This window comes from Ovis canadensis, chromosome 4 (genome assembly GCF_042477335.2).
Source record: "Ovis canadensis isolate MfBH-ARS-UI-01 breed Bighorn chromosome 4, ARS-UI_OviCan_v2, whole genome shotgun sequence".
Taxonomy (NCBI): domain Eukaryota; kingdom Metazoa; phylum Chordata; class Mammalia; order Artiodactyla; family Bovidae; genus Ovis; species Ovis canadensis.
Window position 1 is genome coordinate 14,909,661 of NC_091248.1, and position 23,310 is coordinate 14,932,970.

At 39.6% G+C, this 23,310-nt stretch overlaps 1 protein-coding gene across 3 annotated transcripts; it reads right to left on the minus strand.

Annotated features, from left to right (window-relative positions):
* Positions 1–211: 211 nt before the first annotated feature.
* On the minus strand, positions 212–23,059 carry VSTM2A (V-set and transmembrane domain containing 2A). 3 transcript variants are annotated; one of them, XM_069588793.1, is made up of 5 exons: positions 22,828–22,906; positions 20,877–21,043; positions 19,736–19,786; positions 16,677–17,013; positions 212–300 (listed from the first exon to the last, which is right to left on the minus strand). In XM_069588793.1, the coding sequence occupies exons 1-5, from the start codon at positions 22,904–22,906 to the stop codon at positions 212–214; spliced, it is 723 nt and encodes a 240-aa protein (XP_069444894.1). The 3 variants fall into 3 exon arrangements, with proteins under 3 accessions (XP_069444894.1, XP_069444895.1, XP_069444893.1); XM_069588794.1 differs by lacking the exon at positions 212–300 and adding an exon at positions 346–422; XM_069588792.1 differs by lacking the exon at positions 212–300 and having other exon boundaries at positions 16,399–17,013; positions 22,828–23,059.
* Between the last annotated feature and the right edge of the window lie 251 nt (positions 23,060–23,310).

The window sequence follows — 23,310 nt, forward strand, 5'->3', positions numbered from 1 at the left end:
GGCCAACCCCTGAGCAGTCAGTGAGATGATGCTTTGAGTAGCCGAAAGAAAAGGAAAAATATAGATCTTGCTATTAGAAAATGTTCTATCACTTCACACTAATTCTCTTGAAATAAAAGATCAGTGATTTGCCCAAGAAAATGTTATGAACAAAGCGTGAGATAGCCTCTTCGTTTATGCTTCGGAAAGCGGGCGCTCCTTGTGTAGGTAATTAGAGTACAGTGGGTGCAGAGTGGTGCTTGGAGTTTAGGGTCAACTTTGCTGTCCGCTCCGTAGATTTTACAGGCGATTTGCTCTTTGCTTTAAGAAGAGAAAGTGATATTGGAAAAAAGTCAGCACTTTAGACTAAAGCAAAGCACCCTTCACAAAGCCACAGACAAGAAGCAGGACAGAAAGTCCATGGCTTGTAGCTATCCTCGCACCTGCGGAAGAAGTTATAAGATATTCGCTCATCTCGAAGATTTCCAATGCTCCTTATTAGGCTGTTTTAAACACATACATATATATATTTAATTAGCTCGCCAGCTTGGCTCTGGTGCCCATGAATGTCTTGGCATGCACTGCAAATAACAACACATACAAAGTATTTCAGTCCCAGGAAGTGGTCTTGTTTGCTTTGTCTGTTTTCAAACCATGCCATTTCACGGTTGGGAACACTGAGAGGAACAAATGCAGATACTTTTTCCTCAAGCAATTTTGTGAGGATTATTCCCTATAGTCATTTGGTTGTTCCTAAATGGGTGTCTAAAAACACACCCCCTGTTTTACCACTGCAAGAGTAAAACCACAGGAGGTGAAAACCAAACCAAGGGCAGCAGGCTTCTCAAGGGCAAGGAGAACAGGTTCTGGAGCATGTGCATTTGGGCATCTGCTTTTAGAGGAAGAGCTTTCTCAACTTTTTATCCTTAAAATCTGAAGAAAATTTAGCATTATCAAGAACTGGACACATTTGACAGCTCTCTGCGACTACATAAGAGAGGGAATGAAATTGTCCTTTTGCATTTTTCTTTACATATTTTATCCATGAATGTAAATGATATACCTTTACTAGTAATAATCATTATTGATAAGAAAACAAAAATGTGATGGACCTTAAAGCATTTCTTTTCTTTCTTCCTTTAATTCAAGAAAAGTCAAAAGGGTTTGAAGGGAGTGAAGGTAGGCAATTACAATCTTTCAAATATTTCAGCTAAATCATGTTCAAGTCTACTTTGGTAGTGATAGAAATTAAGGTGAAAGCACACACTCTCAAAAGTCACTGTAGAGTAAATATTTAGGGTTCTAAAGGGGTGGTTTAGCAGACTCACATCAATGTTTCTAGTTAGGTTACTTAAGTGTCGCCATTGATTTGCCTTTGTTTAGGTGGTGAGTCATGTACTTAACACAGAAACCTGATGACTCAAAACCCAAGGTCAGTGGTGGGTCTCTGGAGTGTGTTGCTTCACTCAAGCTGGGGGACAAATTTCAAAAATGCAAAAGTAAAGGTACAGTCCATGTGTGGCTCTGAATATAAAGATTATGCAAGGAAAATATATACAATCCATGTAGAATCACTTGCATCAGGGCCAAAATTAAATATGTGCCCTCATTATCTTTGAAGGGAGACTCTTTGACAGGAATTCATTTAATTATAAGAAAGAAATTCATGCAATTAAAAGAAAGAAAGAAACAAAATGATTACATGACTCAAATTGCCAGTAGTACTTGACATAAAGTATATATGATAGTGAATAAAGGTTTAAAAAATGCTAAAAACAATAAAACCAAGGAAAATGATTCATTCTTCAAAAATGATATTTTGTGAAATAATGTTTCCTCTTCAGTATAAGCATTGCAGATTGGCTCAATCTTGCTGAAACTGTTAATTATGTGCCTCTTTTCTCAACTAATCAACCCTTCACAGGAGATATCCATCATTCCTGAGAATGATGAGATTCGAAGGGAACAGCTACCATCCTGACACAACATTTTCTATTATACTGTGTCCAGTATGTGCAAATTAAAACAAAATTTACATAGGCAGTATAACTGCAAACAAACCCAATTATACACTGTAAAGAATATGTTAAGATTAATATTTTGAATTGCCATCAGATATACAGTAAACCACTGCAATACATAACATTTTTTTTTCAGATTGTAATCATTCATCCACTTTAGGCACTTGCATTACTAGCATATTGTTCATTAAGTGAAATTTATTTCTGTCAAGCCAATTATGTTTTTTTTTCCCTATACAGTAAATTCTAGAACAAATCTGTTTTGTCATCAAATCATAGATTGTTTCTCTCTTCTTTCTAAAGGTTTTATTCATGTCTGGAAAGAAGGGATATGTGCTTCTTCATAGATCTTGGTAACCCCAAAGATTTCAACAGTGAAATCTGAGACTCTAAAATGCTATACTGGCTCCTATGTAATTTTAACAAATAATCATCATAGTCAATTTCATTTAGACGCACACTATTCTGAATATATAGGGCTTCCCAAGTGGCGCTAGTCATAAAGCCCATGCAGGAGATGTAAGAGATCTGGGTTCAATCCTCAGGTGGGGATGATCCCCTGGAAGAGGGCATGGCAACACACTCTAGCGCCTGGAGAATCCCACGGACAGAGGAGCCTGGAAAGCTATGGTCCCAAAGAGCCAGCCACAACTAAAGCAACTTATCACACACAAGCACACATCCTGAGTATAACATTATTGTTTTATCAAACATGCTGTGGTTTATTCTAAAGAAAATTTAAAAAAAAACAATACTTTTTTTTTTTTTTTGTAAAGTGCAAACTTTGGCTACTCATCATGCTCTATTGTTGTTATTGTTTTGGAATGATGAGATTCAGGATTGCAATCAGGAGCCCTGACTTCTAAATTCCTCTGCAGCCACTCACCTCGAAATCTCAAAAAATTTATTTCTTTGATGTTTCCTAAAATGAGCATAACAATTGTTTGCATTTTATTGTTATATATATATTTTCTCATGAGGAGGCCAGAAATTGTATTTGGTCACCTGTTTTGCTTTATTTGGTTTCCTTTTGCTCTGTGCTCAAACCAAGCTAAGATAACCTGTTTTTCCCTAAAAATGATCATTCTCTTAAGCAACTCTTCCCCTCACATAACCTGTATTCTGCTGTGTCTGTTCCCATCGAGTAGCTGGAAGCTCTCTCTCCTCTAATCTTCCTGGTGATTCTTGTTTTGCCTCTCTATGGCCTTAACAGGGCTCACATTGACTTATAACTCATTATATTTGTATTTTATCCGACTGATTACACTATAAACTCATTAAAGGCAAGGATAAAATTTTAGGAATTTTTGTATTATTCTCAAAGTGTAAAGCAATGCCTTAAGTTTTTAAACTTTTGCTCCCACCACAAAATACCCTGTGAAGAAGAAAGGGAGAGGCTGTTATCTAAATTATGGCTAGAAAATGTGCAGATAAAATGCTTCAATGAGGAGCAGTCTAACGGAATCTGAAGATTTTTCTCTGATTCAGAATGTGATTTCAAGATGTCCTTTGACTTCAGTGTAATAATGACACCTTTCATTTGTTTTAATGTTTAAAGATTCCTCAGTGCTCTCTCAGGTAAAATTTCTCATGCCTTTACAAAGTAGGGTGAAGAGGGATTTGTTCCATTTTGCAAGTGGAAATGTCTAAGAAGTCTTCTTAGAAGTCTCATGAGTACAGGCACTTAGCTTTCCTCTTCAGCCCTTTTTCTTTCTGGTGATACTGCATCACACTGCCCTCACTGGGATGCAGATAAACAAGATCGCTGCCCAAGGCTGTGTCTGTGACAAATGAGTTTGGCCAATGAGAAATAGGAAAGAAAAAAGCTTCAAATTTTTTATCTTCACTGTGTAAAACAATTATTTCAGAGAATAACAGAAAATTCCATCTACTTCTTTTATAAGAAACAAGACAAAATAAGAACCTATCACGACAACACAAGAGTCGAGATCTTGGAGTCCTTGGAGATCAGATTGAGGAGGAACCATTTACTCACATTCTCAGTCACTGCCTTCCTCCTGCCTTGATTAATTCAGCACAGCGTCCAAACTGGAAAGCCTTCCTGGCCCTCAACTGTTTGCCAGATGGAAGGACTTGGCTCCCTTTTTGCACCTTCCTTTTTAGATGGTTCCATCTGAACTGCCATTTTTTTTTTCCCCTGCATCTACAGCCATGAGGCTGGAAGACACTGGGCAGACTGAACAAAGCTGAACCCTCTCCTTTGCGCCAAACTGGAATATTCAGCACCTACCATGTATCTCTGATGGAATACGTATACATATGACATACAAATGTTGTCTTAGTTTATCCTCTCATTAGGCCCATACAGTGAACACACAGATTAGGAAAACTCAGTGGCATGGAATAACTCAATCTAGGTTACACAGTTAATAGATAACTAAACAAAGGTACAGAAGTGAGGACATAGCAATGCAGTCAGATCAACTCACGGTCTGGATGTGTTTTTTTCTGAAAATCCCTTAGGCACTGCAATCTTGCCTCACTGCCTCCACATATTAGATTAAGATGTGAAGCTATTATTTAAATGTACAATAATCTTTTCAGGGAAAATACAACTGGCTTTAGGGAAAAAAAAAAAAAAACAAAACAACAAACTTTTTTCCCCAAGACTGAACTGATAAGTATTGGATATGAAAACATCAGCTTTTATTTTTCCTAAATATTAATAAAGTTTGTTTTGTGCCATACAGTATGCCAAATGTCTGATGATATAATATCATTTTGAAATTTTCTATTATAGTCTTTTAGATCTTACAGGTTCCTCCAAATTCATTTCAATATTTGAGTGAGACGTGGTCCCACCCTTATTCTTACATGTCCTCTTCTTTCTATGAACTCTTCTCTATACTTTTAATCTAAATTTGATAGCCTGGAACCAGGAAAAGTTAAGTTGATGTTCAAAGTACCACCATTAGTGGTGGGAAGAGAAAGACAACCAAAGCTTCTGGCCACCAGGAAAGATACGGGACATGGATATTTAATTCAAAGAAGGAGACCATTGAGACAACTATCTAGATAATTTACCACATCTAAATATTGCCAGCTCTTTAAATATCCTCTTTCTCTGGGCTGAGATTGTTTTGATGGATTAATTTCCTATGTGAGGACAACTTGGTTTTGATATGGGGAAGAGTCGCAATTCAGGGCACCAATCTACAGATTTAGGTATAATCCTCATAGGTTCTTCTTCTTGTTTGAGTATCCAGTGGGATTAAAAGGAGCAAGAGAAGAGAAAGGGCACAATTTATGTCCTGCTGTGGCTTTCTGATCTGGCTCCAGAATCTTAATTTTCTCAAAGTGAATATTAGTGATGCTTATCCTATGAACAAACTTAAAATGGAAATTTTCCAATAATAAAAGAAGCAACACTGGAAAAACTGTTTTGCCTGTGAAGAGGCCTAGGTTACAGCTCTAGGGACAGACAGGCCTTGACTAACCTCTTTTTTATTATCGGTGTCAGCTTTACAATATGAAATTAGCTGTGAGAAAATTTGAGCTATCTTTTAATGCAATTTTTATTCAAGTTTGCACAGACTAAATCACAACTTAAGGGGAAGCGTCAAATAACAGGATGATTTTATCCTATAATTTTTTGAAAAAGAATATCTTTTTTATTAGATTCCTATGGAACTAGTGCCAATTTCTTATAGAGATCCATTTTTTAAAAGAAATGTGCTTCATTTTGACCTGATACATAAATTCCCTATTTTGCCCAGGCATGTTGGCAGCAGCTGCTTAAACTTCCTTTCCTGCTTTCGTTTAGTCAGCAGATTTACACCTCTATTCTAGTTATGAGGCCTCTTGTAGCTGAGGGAGACAAGCACAGCTTCCCATGTACACAAAGGTCTAGGTGACAAGGTGCAGGAGCGATACCCCATTCACCACAGAAGGTTCCAGACTTTTCTGCTTACAGCAGGCTTTTGGGGTTCCTACTTTCTACAGCAACTCAAGAATGGGCACATAAAAGTGAAACTGCCTTCTGCCGGCTAGGACCACAGTGCACCTCAAAACAGCACATTTTCACTGTAATTGATTCATCCAAGTAAGAACTGATCCTGGTGCAGACAGGGTGATGATTAGGACAAGAGCAGCTAATATTTCTTTACCTCTGACTGTGGTCCCAGGAGGCTGCCACAATCATTCTGCTGATTAAGGAACTGAAACTGAGAGGAGTTATACAATACTGTTTGCTCAGAGAGTAGGTGAAGGACTGCTACTCAGGAGTTCTGTCTGAGGCTAGAAACTGATTTGCATCTTAACAAATGTTTGTCTGAGCACTTAAAGAAGCACATTCAACTCAAGAATAATCTATGAGGACAACTGGTGCCAAGGTGGGATGACTTTGCTGAGGGCCTGTGGGCCAGATTTCTGATCCCATCACACTTACATCACTCTAAGGACAGTGTCCTAAGGTTTTGAAATTTGCTTTATTTCAAGCACTGAGAGTTTAACCTACATTGGATCTTTTAATGCAGATAGGATTCTGAAATCATACAGAAATGCTCTCTCAGACTTTTTTGAAGCACTTGTATGAAATAAAACAAGGTTAATATGTATAAATCTCCCAGAGTATTGACTTTCCTTGGCACCCCTGGTGACCATACCACCGCTCATCACTTTGATCTCCCTCCAAATTTGGGGCTCAGTCAGTCATATTATAGAAAGGAAAAGTAATTGAATGAAATTTTATTTAAAGACGTTATATGTGCTTGATTTATCAATATAAATTTATCAAGATAACACCCATTATGTTTAGACAAATAAGAATAATTTGATGGTCAGATTCTCCAACCAGCTCCCAGGAAATAAGATATAATGCTCTTAATTTCAATGCTACTAGCAATTTCTAGGGACACCACTTTCACCATAGTGCTTTTAATATACATACACATATATGTATACATGCATGTGAGTTTTTTTGTCATAAGCTTCACAATTACACAAAACTTTTACTTTGCTTTTGTTTATTTGTTCAATGTATTTTCTTTGTTTTTCTCTCAAGAGCTGTCTGACATTGGCTTATTTTTAAATTTGGGCAATTTAGAATATCTTTTTCTTATGACAAAAGTAATAAATTATCAGTGTACAAATGTTATCAATACAGACAAAATAATCAAATAATTTGACAGGCATTTTCATATTATTTCTTGTCATTTTCCATGTGAATATCTCAGATTGACTTAAAATTTAGTATTCTTTATGTTTCCACTTTAAAGTTCTTTGTCCTATATTTTTTCACATTATATTACATATTGGTTCTTTTCTAATTTCATTAAACTTTCTTTGAAGACATGATTTTAGAAGGTGCTTACTATCCATTGTATGGTTTTGCCATGCTCATTGTGACACTTCCCTCCTATTGGTCCTCTGAGTATTTCCCATTGTGGGCAGAACTCTGTGACATGCATTCCTGTTCACAGGTCTGGGTCTGCCTCACTCCTGAGCTCCTTGGATTTTCCTCCCCGCGCATCATCTCAGGGCCAACTTCAAGCCCTGACACCGATTTTTCTTGCCAATTTCCCTCCAGAAAGGCAGTATCAATTCACCCTGCAAGCAATGATACAGCAGAATACCTGAGTCACTGTAACCTTGCTGGCATGTGTTGATTATTAAGTGAAAGTGAAAATTGCTCAGTTGTGTCCGACTCTTTACAACCCCATGGACTATACAGTCCATGGAATTCTCCAGGCCAGAATACTGGAGTGGGTAGCCTTTCCCTTCTCCAGGGGATCCTCCAAACCCAGGAATCGAAACCAGTCTCCCACATTGCAGGCAGATTCTTTACCAGCTGAGCCACATCTTTGCCAAATTACATGTGTCAAATTTTCAAAGTTGACTAAGGATTTGACTGGGAATGCAACAAATCTATAAATACTTTTGAAAAACTTGACATATTTCCAGTACTGAGATTGCTCATCCAAAAACAGTCTATTTTCTCATTTATTCAGACCTAAACTTTTCTAACAAAATGTTCTAATCATTTTCATATTTATACTACTTATTTGCTATTCCTTTAAAAAATCAGATATGTTATACCTTTTTCTTATTACTATTGAGGATTATATATTATGCTGCAAATATTTTCTATTTGGTTATTGCTGTCATATTGACAACTGATTTAAGTTTATATCTTTGCTTTGAGCTTATCAATATTACATGATCACTTTTGATATCTCTAAGTCATTTAGAGTGGATTACATAATCATTTGCATTTCTAAAATGGACATTTTCTCTTCTTTCCCTGAGTATTAGACACAAATATTTCTCTGTTACACCACTTATTAGTTACACTTGATTTAATCAAACAAATGTTTTAAATTATTTATAGTACAATGTTATTTTCATTTGTATATTTTGTAACTTTAAACTTTCTTTAGTAATGTTAAATCGTCATGCCTCTGATTTTATGCTAATCTTCCTGTGTCAAATTTCTCTTTTCTGCTCAGCTCTTAATTCATTTGAATTCATTCTTAGTTCATTTGGAATTCTTAATTCATTTGGATTAATTCTTAGTTCATTTGGATATTTAGCTCTTAATTCATTTGGATTCATTCTTAGTTCATTTGGATATGCAGCCTAAATTGTAATTTTTTTTGTTATTTATTAAATACATTCAGCTTTAATTATTATATTTTAATGTATCAGATATTACTGTATTTTACTATTTTAGAGCCTTCTTTGTTTATATTTATGTTCCTTTATTGCCCTCTTTATGCACGGTTATTTCAGAGAACCAAAAAGTGACGACCTCACTCACGTGCCAGGTTTACTCTGCTAGACGTTTAAAATATATCATGACACAATGATAAAATGTTATTTGGGGCACATGTGTCACTATCTCGATTTTATAGATAAAGACTCTGATATTCAGAAAGATTTGTATGCAGCTCACTCAAGAAACAAGGTATCTAGGAGACAATGTTATCTACCACTACTATGTCATTCATATTATAAGGTTCTAAATCCTTTTGCTTTTCTCTCTTTTTAAAGCTTTTAATAATATTCTTGTTTATGTTTTCAGATGCACCTGTGGGGTCACAAAGAGTCGGACACAACTGAGAGACTTTCATTTTCACTTTCCATAGTTATTTTGTGATTAAAAAAAATTCTGAGGGTCTTTTCTGAAAGCTTGAATTTAATTACAATAGCATACAGTGTGTATAACTTCAGCTTCCATAAGCACATTACTTATTCAAGTCACAGTTCAAAGTCCTAAAAATCCTTTGGAATTTTATTATTTTGTAACCAATAAAGTCAACCATCTAGTTACAACCTTGGTCAAAACAGTTGGTGGCTAATGTGGTATGGTTATGTAGGGGACAATTTATCATTAATTAACGTCACTGTGACAGAAGAAAAAAAGGAAGCTCTGAAATTACGAACAATAAAAGGTAGTCAGGAATGAAGACCCATTCTCCCCTCTTTAGCTCATCACCTACACACAGCCTTACATACCTACTCACTTATCGAGAGTTGATCAGTGACATGCTCTCTATGTATATAATTTCATTTAATTCTCAAAACCATGAGGATCATTCCTATTTAATAACTGAGAAAGCAGAGGTACATGCAGCTGTGAGTGATGGACATGAGACGAGAACAGTCTAATAACTGTGCCCACCACCTCCCCTGGTGAGAGAACCAGCTGGTCTAAGAAGCATGTTCCCCTGGATTTCTGCCTCTTTGGCGCAGATGTAAAGAAGCTGCCTGCCAATGCCGGAGACGCCGGTTCAACCCCTGGGTCGGGAAGATCCCATGGAATAGGAAATGACAACCTACTCCAGTATTCTTGCTGGAAAATCCCATGGTCAGGGGAGTCTGGCAGGCTACAGTCCATGGGATCACATTCAGACACAACTGAGCAACTGAGCACGCACAGCTGAAATGAATACACCTGTCAGGCTATAGGTGGCAGCAGTGTTCCTTGGAAGAAGGAGCCCTTGCCTTTCTTGAGAATTTGCGCTATTTTGAGCAACAGAGTGAAGTCTTTCCAGCAACTTCTCAACCCTTTGGTCATCTATCCAGATAAAGCTCCTCTGGCAGCTTCCTGAAACCTTAAGGAGAATGAAATCATTCGTGACAAGATCTTAAAACACTGGCAAATTCTGCTTCATGGCTCCTCAATCACAGAGCCCTAGTAATCACAAATGAACTTTGCAGAACACTTAAGTGTCCATGCATTGAAAAAACCCTTACAGCACAAAATGGAGCCTTGGTTTTGCAGACCCAGCTAGTTACAGAATTTCAACCAGTTAAGTTAAATATAGTTTACAGGAGAATTTAGCCAGTACAGACTCTTACTCTGCATAATTCAAACTTAAACATAGCTCCAGCAGATTCTTTGACCTGTATTATCCAAAGCATTGCCTCAAATATATTTTTTATCTTATTCATGGCTGCTTGATTTACATAGCAGCCATTTAACTGATAGAAGTACAATGATCAAATTAATTTAACCTGTGTAAGCAGCCAAGTTGGATCTTTATACCAAAATCAACATTGAGGTCTGGATTGTATACATGTGGCTCTCTACCTGGATGTCATGCACCACTTCCTCATATTTTAACTCAGGAAAGTAATCTCTAGCAAGATACTGAGCCCCTCATCTACCTCCCCTCACCAGCTCTGAAATCTGTTGTAATATCATTTCTCTAACTTTGACCACTTTTGGAAAGCTGCTACATTTGTAAGCCAGAGAGGAGCTTCCGGAGCCCTTGGAGTCTAGCAGCTGGAGCAGCAGCTGCCTCTCAATGCTCAGGTTCACATCATGTTGAAAACACAACAATCATATTTCTGAGTTCAGAGAATCACTATTCCTGCTGAGCAACCACACATGGAAACATAACTACACCTTAACTATGGCCAGTTTTCTTATGAGTGCCAGGTTGAAGAGAACAGTTTCACAAAAGTCCAAAACAATGCTGGAAAAAAACAATAACAAAAGACCAGTTTCTAAAAGTGTATTTTTTAGTATCACACACATGCACACACATCTCATAGTACATAATGAAATTTTTTCTCTCACTCATAAGAACTTTTTAGAGAGAATGATTCTCATAATTAACTGCTCATAAAAATGGGTATTTCTGCTTCTAGATTCAGACATTTGTTTTGGGATATGAACGTTTTAATAAGCTTCCGTGTAAGTCTGGCACAGGACAGCTGCACTTTGAAAAACACTGTTTAGGAGTCTTGATCGTTTTTGAAACAGAGGCAATGTAATCAATTTATGCAAATATATGAAAAAAGACAAAAGCAAAGTTATATCTGCCCTCTCTCTCTTCCTTTTCTCCCCAAACAAGACCTCCACTTGTCCTAGACACTTACTTATAGGAAGGCAAAAGAAGGGGTGATCTCTGTAGCCAAAAAGTCATCTTCAGGGTGACTACTATGTTGTCTGTGTGTCAGGTTTCCCAGAAAATGGGACTTCCAGCACTGAAAGGAGGAACGCCCCAGGGAAAAGGAGACAATGAGGACTTCAAAATAAGTGTAAACAAGTTGCTGTGGAGACCTGAATGAGGAAACAGCCAATTCTGACTAAGACAACAGGAGAAAGTTTTATAAAAGAATTTGCATTTGTGTACAAGTCCAAAAAGAGGGAAAGAAAACATCATTTTCAAAGTCAGAGAGGTAAGAAATTTCTGAAAACATTCAGGAAAGAGCAATTTAGAAGATTATGTGTGAGGGTTAGGAAATCAGGAGAAACAGCTGGAAATGAGACCTTGAAAATCTATGATAGTGCTTTGGAAATGATAATTATTTAATACTTATGCTCTGTTGTGACGTGTTCCACATATTGAGATATAAGCTTATTCAAGACTTCCTGATTACCTGTGATGTTGTTATTAAAAGAACTGGGGAACACCAGAGGAAGAACATTTTTTGTGTGTGAGAAATCTAAAATAATAAATTTAATTTTTGAATATTTAGGGACCTAATCTAAATATTTATTTCCATGAAACAAGCCACCCTAAAGCCTAGCACCTTAAGACAACAATTTATTATCACATCTCACAGGTCTGGAGGATGGTCAGCTGGGGCTCAATTCAAAGGCTAGCTGCCTTCAAATCACCATATCTCAAGGCAGCTGCACTTGGTGCTCAATGGCTGGCTCTAAGGCCACAGCAGAGGCTGCCTATCCTGTTGTAGGAAAGGTCTCGGATTGGCTGGTGAGGCATTACTCCTTCCTATCTCATTGTCACAGCAGTCACAGTCCAGTCCAGGCTCAGGGTAGGGGCAAGTGGCACGTGTGTCAACAGCTGCTGTCAACCACTGTGCAGGGGCTCTGCTCTGCACAAGCCTCCTGAGACAGACATGGCGGTGGTGGAGAGGAGGTTAATGGGGACAGCAGGAGCCCTGGTCTGGCTTTCCAGAGAGAAGTCAGAATCAGACTGTCAATTTGTTAGGGGAACCACTGACCAAAACCACTTGTCTTGGCCAGGCACAACAGTAATCACTTGCATTAGTTATCCTCCAACAGGAAGTTCTGGTAAGGAATGTGGAACTAACAAGCTACCAATGACAGGAAGGATTTGGGAAAGGTCAAAAGAAGAGAGGAGATACCAGTTCATATGCCAGACCTATGAGGTCCTACCACCTCCCAGAATCCTCCTCCCTGGAACCCATCTTGGCTGAGCGAAGTGTAAGCCACCAGCAAGGACCCTGAGTCACCAAATATGGGCCAAACAGGATGACTGACCACAGACAAACTGGCAACTAACCCCACTACCATGAGCCCAAGACTGCAAGTCATGTGGCAGACCTTCTCCTGGGTTCTCATACCTCGCTGCTCTCTACCCAGGTGCCCCTTCCCAATAAAGTCTCTTGCTTTGTCAGCACTTATGTCTCCTCAGACAATTCATTTCAGAGTATTAGACAAAAGTCCACTCTCAGGCCCTGGAAAAGGTTCCCCTTTTTGCGACAGACTGAGAAATTTTCTAGGGAAAACGTAGTAGTTGAAACCATAGAAATGGATGAGACTGGAGCACCAGGAACGGGAAAAGAACTACATTTAAGAGAGGAATTTAGTTGGGGAAGTCCACAGAGAGAAAGGGGAATGCTAACAGTCAACCTGAAGGGCCAGAGGGGAGTTCGGGAAACCAGCAGCTGAGGGGAGGGGCTGTGGGTGTGGCCTCTAGGGGCGTAGCTGCCAGGCTGGGGTGGGACTGGGCCAGGCTGTGTTCACAGCTTCATGGGCTTGTCGGCAAGAATGTGGAGAGGGGATCCATAGAAGGGAGTATAGACTGGGTGGGGAAGGACAAAAGTAGGAAACTGGGGTGGTGGTGAATGGAGGGGATGTTTGGCTTCTGTATAAAGTAGATGTTCTCCATGAGACAGAAAGAAATGAGTAGAGAATGGTGTAGTTTATTGAGGTACTTGGGGATCTGTTCTCAGTGCAGATGGAACTAAACCAGTTCATGCTACAATCAGGACTTGTTACCCTCAGAACATCTATAGGACATTCTAAATATTAGTTATAGCTACACAGATTGGAGAAGAGAAAAACCTAAGGGACTGCAAAAGCCAAGTTCTATTTATTTGCTTTATGATTTTTCTTCAGTATTTTGGTTCTAATTGTGGATTATCAAATGTAGGGAGAATTAAAAGAATTAAAAAAAATAAATAAATACCATAAAGATACAGCTCAATTGGATAGTTCCATGTGCATTAGCTTTTGAAAAAATATCTAGTAAAGTAGCTATATATTTTGTGATATACAGATAATAAAAGACTATTTTTCTATATTTTTAACATAAATTTCTGCTCTAGGAAAATTGAGTAATTTGAATGTTATAATATATATTCAGAGTTATTTTCAGCTAATGCTTTTCCTTCAAAGAGAGACAGAACTACTTTGACAGAAAGAAGTATGAATTAGGAACTGAGAATTTCAAACTAAATAGTTCAGTCAACTAAGTAAAAACTGTGATGAAAATAAAAGGCCAACAGCCCAGGTTTTGGTAACAGGTTGGTATTAGAGTGTCACAGACACCATGGATGACACATGCCTTCCTATATCAAGTGAAAAAACAAAAGGCTAATATAATTCTTGGTCTGTAAAGGCAAGATTTCAATTATTTTTTCTTCATCGTGCCTTGCCTTTAATAAAACAGGAAAACAAAGATATGTGGTCAGTGTAATTTACAAATATTTTGTTTTCTCACAAATGAAAATATAAAAACGATTAACTCTTTTAAGAATGGAAGTATGTCTTCCATTTTTGTATCATTGTGCTTCGCATACAAGTTCTCGAAAGGATGGAGAGTGAATAAATGAAGCGTGGGTATTGAAATCAGCTTTATTTGAATTTGAATATAACCTGAAAAATCATAAAGCAAAATTACAAATCAGGATGTGGGTGTTAGAGGAAATATTATATAGGTATCTAACCTAAATACTATATCTTATGCAATAATTGTGCAAGCACAGAGACTTACACATGAATAAAATGAGTGGCTGGGCCACCATAGCTTCTGCACTAGAAGTTAGAAAATGTTAAATGTATATAAAATATTTTCCAGCATTTAATTGTAGAAGAAAATAGAAATGAAAATTTTTAATGTGTTTCAGATTAACCTTTGCTACTGCTGATCATTTTTAGTGGAAATGGCTTTGGATGGATACAGGCTTCCATGAGCAGTACACCCTGTTCCTTTAGAAGAAGCAATGGGTGAGCATGGTGATGGTTGGAAAATGAGTGGTGATTTCTCTCTGAAATTTGTTAGATTTGTATAGCCTTTGCATTTAGCACCAATCACAAGACTAAGAAAAAGATATTAAAATAAAATGAATCTTTTTAGAGTACATTATTCAATCTAAAATATAAAGAATTTAGAAATAGAACTTCTCATCCTATGCTTAGAATCCTTCATCTGGGATAAGTAATCTGATTCCACAAAGTGGATTTATGATTTCTAGCTTGGAATATTCTATGCAGGCTAATAACTTCAGTTCCATGATTTGGAGTCCTCATCAGTTAGATTGTAAATTGTCTGCTGAGTGGTCTCTGTAATTTTGAATATAGCATTTAGGTTCTTCTTTTGACAGTGAGAAAGGAACGAAGACAATGTCTTCAAAACTATAAAATCTTTACCAAATAACGGCCAAAAAATTAAAACTGTTAGGTGTGTATGTGCATACATGTGTGTGTATATACATGTGTATAAATATATATATTTTTAGCTTGGTTTTTTCCTTTGGGGAACTAAAGAGATGATAAAGACGAAAATGAGACAAAGTCACACAAATATGGCTTCAGAGAAGCCGTCTCCTTTCAACATGGCATAAGGTACCATAAGCAATACATATTGGGATAGCTGCTTACCTACATCATAGGGACCCTTAGTCAAGCTCACAACAAATAGTCTCCATTAGCATGTGAAGCCTAAGGAGGAATCTAGGGTGGCATATATTATTTTTAAAATACTGTTTATAAATAAGTATTTAAAGATATACACATGCACACACACATGGGCTTCCCAGATATCTCAGTGGTAAAGAATCTACCTGCCAATGCAGGAGGCACAGGAGACACAGACTTGAACCCTGGGCTGGGAAGATCCCCTGGAGAAAGGGAAGAAATAGCAACCCACTCCAGTATTCTTGCCTGGAATATTCCAAGGTCAGAGGAGCCTGGCAGGCTACAGCTGATGGGGTCTCGAGTTGGACGCGACTGATAAATATATATATATGTACATATTTTTACATATAAATGTAAAAATACATTTAAATGTTTTTTTATATATAAATCATCCTGATAAAATGATGAAATTTTAAAAATCTAGTAGCTAAAAAGAATTTAAATGTTAACAATATAATTTTATATTACAATAGTAGTATCAATAATTCCTCAATGATAAACTATAAAGAGACAAACTCAAAAATGAGAAATTCAATATTTTATGCTCCCTTCATCCTATAATACTACATCAAGCATTTGAGCAGGATGGAGAACAGTCTAGGGTAGTGTAAGGTATTGCTCATTCCATGCCAAGGTTAAAACTTCAGCGAGTTTCCATTGGCTGAATCAGTGCATAAATTAATGCTATTCAGAACAGCTTTAACTTGCACAGCTGACTTAGGAAATGTGTGACTAAGCTTCTAAATTGGCATCGAAGCCACACTGACAGGAGCTGCCTTATCACTGTACCACTTTCTGCCTTTCACCCCCCTTACTTCCTCCCATTACCATAATTACTTTCATCACAGGCAGCTGAAGTTTCTCCTTCAAAACAGAAGCCCTTGGTAACTGGTCTTGCTTAAAGCTATGAGTCCCTGAAAATGTGGTGTGTCTCTTTCATTTACATGATGATGAAGTGAAAGTCTCTTAATTTGGGTCATTATCGATACATAAATCCGTAGAGAAAATGAACATGCATTTATAATGCAACCAAATGCACATGATTTATTGTGTTTATAGTGTGTAAATACAGAAGGAAAAGAAGTCCAGTCCTCAGATTCCCTGGACATGAAGCACTGCCAGCGACTAATGGGGCAATTCACACCCTCAGGAAGATCAGCCTCCAGCTCTCATAGCTCATCCTCATTTTAACTGAACTAGCTTTCCAATTTTAGAGAAACCATCACACATAAATCTGTCTACACTGACCCATCTTCCTGCGGAGAGTTTGTGAGTGGTAAAATGGGTTTCCATACCTGATTGTGGACTTTGTTTGGGGATTTTGGCTACCTCTTGAGGGCTGGAAGTGGAGGGCACTCGCTGGTTGGCAGAGCTGTGCATACTGCTGGGAGCTGCCACGGAGACATTCTTGCGAGGTTTCATATCCTGCAGCCACATGGGTGAGGCCTCAAAGGCCTGCATCCTCCGGGCATGGCTGTTGGCGTTGACTTTTAGGTAGGCCTGGGCTTTGTGTTCCTGAAGCTCTCCATAATTGGCGTCGGTCACCCTGCACTCATATAAGCCTTCATCCTTTTTCCTCACTTTGGAAATCTGAAGCTTGTGAGAGATGTCATTCCCTTGGACTTTCACTGTCTGAAAAATTGCAGGTAAAAAAACAAAGTGCCACATCAAGTGATTTGGTTTCCATATCTTGTCCTGAGCTTGCTAAGGTTGGAAAATTAAAAGGTCTTAATGGCCTCACAGCCACAGTCAGAAAGTTTTTTATTTCCTCAGCTGTCTAATTAGAAGATCTTATTTATCTTATTCTATTAACACCTATATTCACAAGATTATGGAAACATGAGTTCAGTCCAGCTGAACCAGATTCCATCAGCCACATGGTTTGCATTTGGTACCAGCTCTACCATGATCCCATCAGGGGACTGGCCTCTGCCAGGTGAGCTCAACTGAATGAAGAAGAATCTAACTTGTGCATGGTTTACAAAGCCTCTCTTCTTCACTGTAGGCTACCTACCACTCTGAGAGATCACAAAAACAAGCTGTTGGTCACAGCTGAGTTTAAGTGGGAATGTGCTTTTAATCCCCACTTCAGATGATTACTAAATGAACTGACAAAATAGACTTGGATAGTAAAGTTTTTACTCCAGCTGTTGGTGCAGTCTGACCTATAGTCATGGGGTGGCAAGACTCAGGGAGCAAATAAATATCATCTGAAATCCTATGACTCGGAGTACATGCCCCTACCACAGGGTGTGTGTGCTGCTGGAACTTGAGATGCCATTAATTAAACACTGCTTTGATTTTCAAAATAGAAACTGACTCCCACTTCTGATACCATTTATACCAGATTAACATCAAGAACATATATATGGTTATATAGAATATATAAAATTCTACATAATATGCAATAGATCTCTAAGCATCTTTATCAGAAGAGGTAGATTTGATATACATCATATTATCATATTATCCATGACTGACAATGATGAACTTCATATGACATTCAAGATCTGGATTTGGATAATTTCCAAATTAATTTCAAAAGACAAAGAAGAGAAGTGAGAAGGCAGAAAGTTATTCCTGTACTGGGCATTACACTTTCAAACAGCCATAAATAATTTAGAAAATTTGGGACGTGTTCATCTGGTTTTTACATACAGAGTTGTATATATAAACAGTTTTCAACATCTGAGCCATAACCATAAGTATGCATTTATGTTCATGAAAATTGCATATGAATATTATTAAGACTGTAAAACTAAAGGGAAACAGTAGTTTCAAATATATTTTCAACTGGGTGTCCTGATAATGTTAGGTAGTCAGAGTGCTTATATATTGTTATTATTCCGTTTTATAGTAAACTGAGGCTTAGGGGGTTTGGGTCAGTGCTTGTCAATGTTGACTGTACACTAGAATCATCTGAGGAGGTTTAGAAAATACTCTCATTTGGATTAATAGAGAAACACTCTGCATCTCTCCAGGGCAAAGCTCATACTGTATTTTGTAAAAACTCACCTGGGAATTCAAATTAACTGCTGGCTTAGGACTTATGTTCAAGATCACATACCAGGTAAACTGGGAACACACTGCTTTCTACCTCTGTGTTTAGCGCTCTTTCCAGTTGACTAAATTGTATGAACTCTGGGTGTTGATAATGCTGTTAGCAGTGGTGTGCACAACTATGCAACTAACTGCATGTTTCTCTAGGTCAAGATGTGTGAGGCTGCTTTACTACTGGTCTTTGGAGGATTGGGGTACCGGTGAAGAATGAAAGATGAATAGGAAATAAACAATCTATCTAATTATATGTGTATATATAAATGAATATTTAAGAAAAACATCATTAGTAACTGATCTTACCAATAAAGCTTTTCTAGCACTGTTGGAAAACAACAGATTCTGTGATATAAGAATAATTAAATTGAAAGAGTCTAAAAAGTCAGTGAGTTTATGAAAAGAAATTGGGAGTTTCTGGTTTATATCTTATTTTTGATATTTTTTCCATGCTGAGATTATATAGAGAATTTGATTGTATTAGCATATTTTTACACTTTTAATTATGATGGAACCCCTATATTCTATCACTTTATATATGCCTAAAATAGCCTCAGAATAAATTTTCTTTTAAAATGTGATTATCAGATTCCTTATACACATATTACTTCTACTAAGGAAAACTTGTTTACTAATTATCAACAAACTAAGCAATTCTATTAGTATAAAGTGATTCTAGATGGCTTCCTCTGAGGTATGTTCAATTTTTTTTTCTAATTTCAGGCATTTATGAGCAGTAATAACCAGCAGAGTAGAAACACATCTCTGTATTTCCAACAGGTTAACCTCCTCTAACAATGCTTTTATATTTATATTGGCTTTTGGTCTTATATCACATGATTTTGAACACTGGCATTAGAAATGCCAATGACATTGAAAGTTGAGTTATTTTAATTACAACTTCACCACCCTGTTGGATGCTTTAATTTTTTTTTTTTTTCTGCCTGGGAAGATTTTCATCTTTTACTTGCTATTGAAGGATAATTATTGGTATAAATTTGAACGTACTCTTATAGTTAATAAAAGCAAGAAAGTGTCACATTCCTCTTTGGGTGCAAAATGATTCCCAATCAATTTTTCAAATATTTACGCCATTATGATAAATAATTTTATTGTATGAATTCTAAATCTGCTTCAGTGTGTTTGTACCCAGTGAGGTAAGGTATGACAGAGCCAGAGGGCTCTCGTCCTGCGTGTGCAAATTTCCTCTATTGGGAACAGTAAGTATAAACACTTTTGAAAACCGAAATTCACTAACTGGTGCCCCGGGCCCGAGTGCACCGGTTTCATTGACACTCACGCTGATCTTGGTCCCATCTCCGTCAGGGTCCCGGTCTGGCAGCAGCTCAGCCTGTGGGGAGGGATGGGGAGTGGGGCACACGGATGCTCAGAACTCGCCCAGCCAGAGCCGTCCCCAGCGCAAACCTGGAGGGAGGGGCGCTGCCCCAGCTACCCGCCAGGGGACCAATCCCTGTGGCTGCGCTCGGGGACTCCGGAGCAGGGATTAGGGGACAGGGAACTCTGGGGATGGGGGAGGGGTGAGGAATCGGCGCGGGCGCTCGGACTCGGGGGACGGGGACTCGGGAACTCGAGGAGCTGCATTCGGGTCAGTGCCCGGGGTGCGCGAGTCTGCGGGGGATGGGGGACCTGGGATCTCGGGGGACTGCATTCTGTCATTCCCTGCTGTCACTCCTACAGACCTTCCCTCGCCCCCGCACATCCGCAGCCTCTTCTGCAGAACTACCTCCTTCTCGGTTCAGACCTTCGTTTCTCTACCCGCCCCCTCTTCTCTCCTCCTCTCCCCGCCCCCTCTCCACTTGAGTCGCCTCGGGTTCCTCTGTCACTCCCCATTCCCTTTTTTCCACCGTCACCCCGTCTCTCCTTCTTTCCCCATCTCCCGCCTCCCTCCTGGGTCTCCTCCCACCTCCTTTCTCCCCTTCCATTCCTCCTCCTCTGTCTCTCCCCCTCCTGTTCAGTCTCCCACTCCTCTCCATCTCTCCCCTCGCTCCCTCCCTCTGCGTCTGGCAGAGGTGGTAAGAACCCAAGAGGGTGGGGGTGGGGGTGGCGGTGATGGAAAACCGACAGAATTTTCCCCCATCCCACCATAATGAAGGGATAGCGAGTGTCCGGGGATGTATCAACGCAGCAGTGCCATCTAGGGCTGCTGAAAATGTCCAGTACTAAAAGGAGGAGTCTATTCCCAGTTCTTAACCGGGAAAGACTAGACAACCTGCTTTCCCTTGGTTTTAACGCGGTGTCGCCAGGACAGTGTTCACCCCCTGGCATCCCTAGGTGTCATCCTTGCCACCAGGAGAGCCATGGGTGTTCCCAGGGGCGCCCCAACACCATCTTGGTAAAGATCTCGGCTGGACACTCAGGAGTCTAAGTCAGTGAATGGACCGGACACGAAGCAGGAAATTTGGGCGACGCAACTCCGCTACCTGTGCCCCGGCCACATCGGCCCCAGGCTCCAGGTCCTCCGGCCCCCGCAGGAACCACCACTGGATCTCCAGGTACACCGAGGCAGAGCCGCTCTGGAAAGCGCAGGACATCTCCACATTCTGCCCCTCCGTTGCTGTCACATTGCGCGGAAACTCGGTAAATTTTGCTGAAAAACAGAAACACACCCTTTTGGAATATGCACTCCACTCTTGACAGCATCTCTTGTGAGCTCACTACATTTTCCTGGGTCTAAAAAAAAAAAAAAAACAAACCAAAAAAACCTCTATGATATCCCAGAGGCTCCCCCCACCCCTTTCCTTGGCCTCTTTCTTGTCTTATTTTTGGTATCATGCCTAAATCATTTTGTTGTTGATCAAATCCAGATAATAGAAAGGTTAACTAGCTTTCCAATAACTCCCCTCTGCTAGCCAGGCTGCTCACAGTTAGATACAAATACCTTTTGTCAGACTGCAGTATTCCCCAAAACTTACTGAGGGATTCAGGGAAGTACATTTTACACAAATCTGTCAAGCTGAATCATGAAGAGAGCCTCTTATGTCCAGGTTTCTAAACAATCTGTGACTAACTGGATGTTCCATGTAATAAAGAAAAGATCACGATTATCTGTCAAAATTTACATTCCTGATATATATATATATATATATCACAACACATTAGCAGTTGTGGTTGGAGGGCTACTGCATTGAAACAAGTTGCGCAGTTTTTAAGCTGTGGATATTTCTTTCTTTCCAAATTAACCTTCATATCTGTTCCCAACAAGCTATTGTATTGTAAATTGTTATACATCATGGGATGTAAGAATCACACACCTGGGCTTGGTTCAGATAAAAGATTGTTCTAAAGTCACTAGAGACTTTTTTTTTTTTTTTGAGCCTTTTCATTACAAATCTTGACACTGCTAGTTTGCAAGATTCATGGAGTCATGGCAAAACTCACAAAAATATGTTTCCTCTCTCCCAAAGGCACTTCCTTAACACGGAATGCGTTGGATGGTTGTTCTTATCTTGTCTAAGAGACACTCTGAGAAAGGCTGATGATTCCTTAAAAGTCTAGGAGAGATTTGTAGCTTAAGGAAGTGCACAGCTACAATGCGTACTCATGGGGAGGAGGATTGAGGGGCTGCAGGATCGATTTAGGGTAGATGCACTTTGCCCCCACTCTTTAAAGCAAGGCGCCATCAGTGTCTCTTTTAAAAACGTATAAAATCCCAACATGATCTCTACTGAAATAGAACTGTATTTATACTTAGAGGAAACGAGGAAACGGGAGATGTTAAGAAGACATTCTGATCTGAAAAGGACTTTTCTGTTGATGGCATTTCTGTCTGCAGAAGTGATGCAGTCTTCTGGCACCAGAGATGTGATCTGTTCATGGTGCTGAAATGATCACTGCAGCCTGCGAAGTCCTGAACAACTGGATTCAGCAGGCTGCTGCTGCTTGTAATGCAAGTCGTGCCTTTTTATGAGTCCTCAGAGGAGTCTGTCCTTTGATAAACACACACGCAAACGAAGTCACACGGACACAGAAAAAGGAAACTCTAAGCCCATACTGCCTACATAGAGGAGGGCTCGCCATGGAGAGACCCCATCCCCAGCTCTGTTTGCGAAGAAGATAATGTATGCAAGAGTCGTTACCCTGTGCATGCACACAGATAGAGGGAACACACACACACACACACACACACACACACACACACTCATAGCTCTGTGTCTGTGCTCACCGAGGAACCCCCCTCGTTGTCAGGAACCAACTGGATTTGCTCTCAAATCTACCTGGGCTACTATTAATAAACTTTAAAGAAAAATGCCAAACAGAATACTATTCTTTGTTACTTGCTAAGAACCTGACTAGATCTGCCTGGCCATTCTTTGAACGCAAAGACACACACACCGCGAGCAAATGTACACTTGCCAGTGAGCACAGACTTACCTTGAGAAGAAAGCCCTTGCTGTACATATAAAACGGAAAAGAAAACAAATCCAACATATGGCAAAAAGATCCCCATCATTCCAAGAAGTGTAAGGTTGGCGGGGGTGGGGGGTGGGGGGTGTCACATCGGTGTATCCAACAGCCAAAAAGCTTCAAAAGAAAGGAATGCCACTGTCCGGCAGGCTTGGTCTCAGCGCCCAGGGTGCGGAGCCGCGAACATCCCGGCCCTCGCCTGCTCGGACTGCTCTGGAGACCCGGAGAGGGGACTGGGAGTTGGCGGCGCGGTCGAGGGCTGGGTACTGGGCTCGGCTTTGGCGGGCTGCGCTTGCACACCCAGACCTCTGCGCGGAGTAGTGCTCGCCGCTCGGCTGCCCGCCTTCCGCTTCCTGCTGCGGGTCCAGCGTCAGCCCGTGGTGCGGGGTGCCCGGCGCGGGGCGCGGGGCGCGGGGCGCGGGGACGGCGCGGGGCGGGGGCCTCGCGGTT